This window comes from Engraulis encrasicolus, chromosome 6, assembly GCF_034702125.1.
Source record: "Engraulis encrasicolus isolate BLACKSEA-1 chromosome 6, IST_EnEncr_1.0, whole genome shotgun sequence".
NCBI lineage: Eukaryota > Metazoa > Chordata > Actinopteri > Clupeiformes > Engraulidae > Engraulis > Engraulis encrasicolus.
Genome location: NC_085862.1, coordinates 17,667,815 through 17,670,382, shown reverse-complemented (window position 1 = coordinate 17,670,382; position 2,568 = coordinate 17,667,815). Strand labels below are relative to the sequence as shown.

The 2,568-nt window shown below is 39.8% G+C and overlaps 1 protein-coding gene across 1 annotated transcript in view; it reads left to right on the top strand.

Annotated features, from left to right (window-relative positions):
- The first annotated feature begins 1,287 nt into the window (after nt 1-1,287).
- prkaa2 (protein kinase, AMP-activated, alpha 2 catalytic subunit) overlaps nt 1,288-2,568 on the top strand; it is a 24,225-nt gene continuing 22,944 nt past the window's right edge. Inside the window, exon 1 of the mRNA XM_063200805.1 lies at nt 1,288-1,412. Within this exon, the coding sequence (XP_063056875.1) occupies nt 1,316-1,412 (97 nt within the window). The 5' untranslated portion in view covers nt 1,288-1,315. The remainder of the gene's footprint in view (nt 1,413-2,568) is intronic.

Sequence of the window (2,568 nt, the reverse complement as noted above, 5' to 3'; positions counted from 1 at the left end):
CCAGTGCATGTAAAGAAATTGACAATAAAACCAACTTGAACTTGAACTTGTCTTGCTTTAAGACAAGTTAAAAGAGGGAGCATGTCGCTAAGCTAGTGAAAGTCAATGGATCCGTGTAGCATGCTACATGCTACAGTGATGCATTCACTTTCACTAGCTTAGCGACATATTCCCTCGCTTAACATGAAAAATAAGATAATAATAAAACAAAAATAAGATAAATAATATAATAGTGGCATACCCCTTTAACATACAGTGCCCATAATATGATTAGTTGTTAGCAGAAACACCATGCATGCACCCACTCAGGGAGGCCGACAGGGGGGGACCACAAAGGGATCAGCTGCCCAATGCCCAGGGAGAGAGGGGGCCCAGAATTGGGTCTCCTTTGCTTTGTATGTATTCAGTAGCCAAAGCTGTCAGCGGCAGCTGCACCCACCCCACCCTTGGGCACTGGACAACTGACCAGTTAACGAGGTGTCACGAGTAAAAGTAGATGTACATTAATGCACTGCCACTAGCGCATAGCTGTTACACCTGTTATTCCACTGAGTCTTATCTGAGGTGCTGTGCTGTTAGACTACTGGAAAAGACTATAAACCTAAAAAGAACACACCACAAATGTAAGCCAACCAGACAGGATCAGCTGATTGTAAGACAGATAGGCTACTCATTTTTGTTGAAAGTTTGTTCCCCATGTCATCTCATATTTGTGTCACATGCAAGCTGACTCAGTCAACTCATTTGTGAAGTAGCCTAAACAAACTGTAGGCCACATGAGCAATATCAGAGCAGCATGTCAAATTAACTTTACAGGTCAATGCATTTGTTAAACATCAATGTATTATTATTATTATCATCATCATCATCATCATCGTCATCATTATTATTATTATTATTATCATCATCATCATCATCATTATTATTATTATCCTTATTATTATTGTTGTTGTTGTTATTGTTATTACTATTATTGTTGTTGTTACTGTTCTTCTTCTTTTTCTTCTACTTAGGCCTATTAGGCCTATAATAATTATCATCATTATTATTATTATTATTATTATTATTATTATTAGGCCTATTATCATTATTATTACTAGGCCTATTGTTGTTATTATTGTATGATTATTACTAAATGATCTCTAAGGATTTATAAGTAGCCTACATGTTCCTTGCGCTAATTGTCATTCCTTGCCACTTAATGAAACGGTGCGTGATCTTGACCTCTCGTGTAGCTGCTAATGTTTATACTACAGTTGGACCCCGCCTCCCTCCGCACACCAGCGACTGCAAGCGAGGGATCCCAAATGGTAAAATGGCTGAGAAGCAGAAACACGAAGGCAGCAGGGTGAAGATAGGACACTATATCCTCGGAGACACGCTCGGAGTTGGCACCTTTGGAAAAGTCAAGAGTTAAGTGACTTTCTTTACCGTTGTTCATTCCTGTCCTTGCACTCGATTGCGAGAAATGTCACCTTTTATGTGCCTTCTCTGTTTGGAACTTGCCGGTGGTTCATGTACGCAGTATGCCTAGGTTGGCTAACGTGAATCCATCCAAACGGGCTGTCTATGCGAACAGAAATCTACGTAAATGCGGGTCATGAATATTAGTAAAATGAAATATGAAAATGTTAATCATTAGAGTGCGTTATAGTCTCGTTTGAGTTGACTGTTATCAGGCGATTCATTGCCACGATTAATTGGATCTCGAGACACTTGCAGCTTAAACTCACTACTTGCTTGCTGTGAAACCATTGTCAAGGTGATACTAACCAGCACTGTGAATTTGGTTTCACACCAGTCACGGCCAAGCAGTTGATTGTTTTTGTACCACCGGCAGTCCAAAGACTGCAATTAATGTAAACAAATGCGAATGTCCTGATGCATACCATTCGCTAGTATCGGCCATATCATGATGGGGTAATTTCCTCGTTGACCGCAAGGCTGCGATGACCTTGTCTTACTCACTAAATAGGCTACTCTTGAGAATATGTGCCTGGTTGGCAGGGATACAACGATAATGTAATTTCTTCTCTACAGGCAGTGCGCTTGCCTGATGCGATATCGTATCAGCACAGTTAACATGGCCGGGTGTTAAGTTTTCAAAATAGAACTAGCCTGCGTAGTTAAGCTATTCATAGCAAAGTATGTTTCTTCTGCATGAATGGGAGTCCTTGAGACGGAACCGACGCGAATGCTGCTCAGTTTCAGACTAACCACCTACTTACACATTTGAGAAGCATGTTTACGTTGACGTAGGGAGCTTGGTGTTTGGACCAAAAGCAAAAGGCCTGCACATGCTAATAGAGCGCGCGGCACAGTTTGAGCAGGTGCAGGCTCGCGGTTGCTGTGTTGACAGTAGTAGCATAATGGCAAAACTTTACCTAGCATCGCATTCACCACCCTGGCCTTGACACACACATAAAAAAAACAAATAAAACATTTTTTTGAACTAGAATGTATAATTGTCCCTATAATAATAATAATAATAATAATAATAATAATAATAATGATAATAATGATGATGATGATGATAATAATACTAATAATAGTAATACTACTACTAAT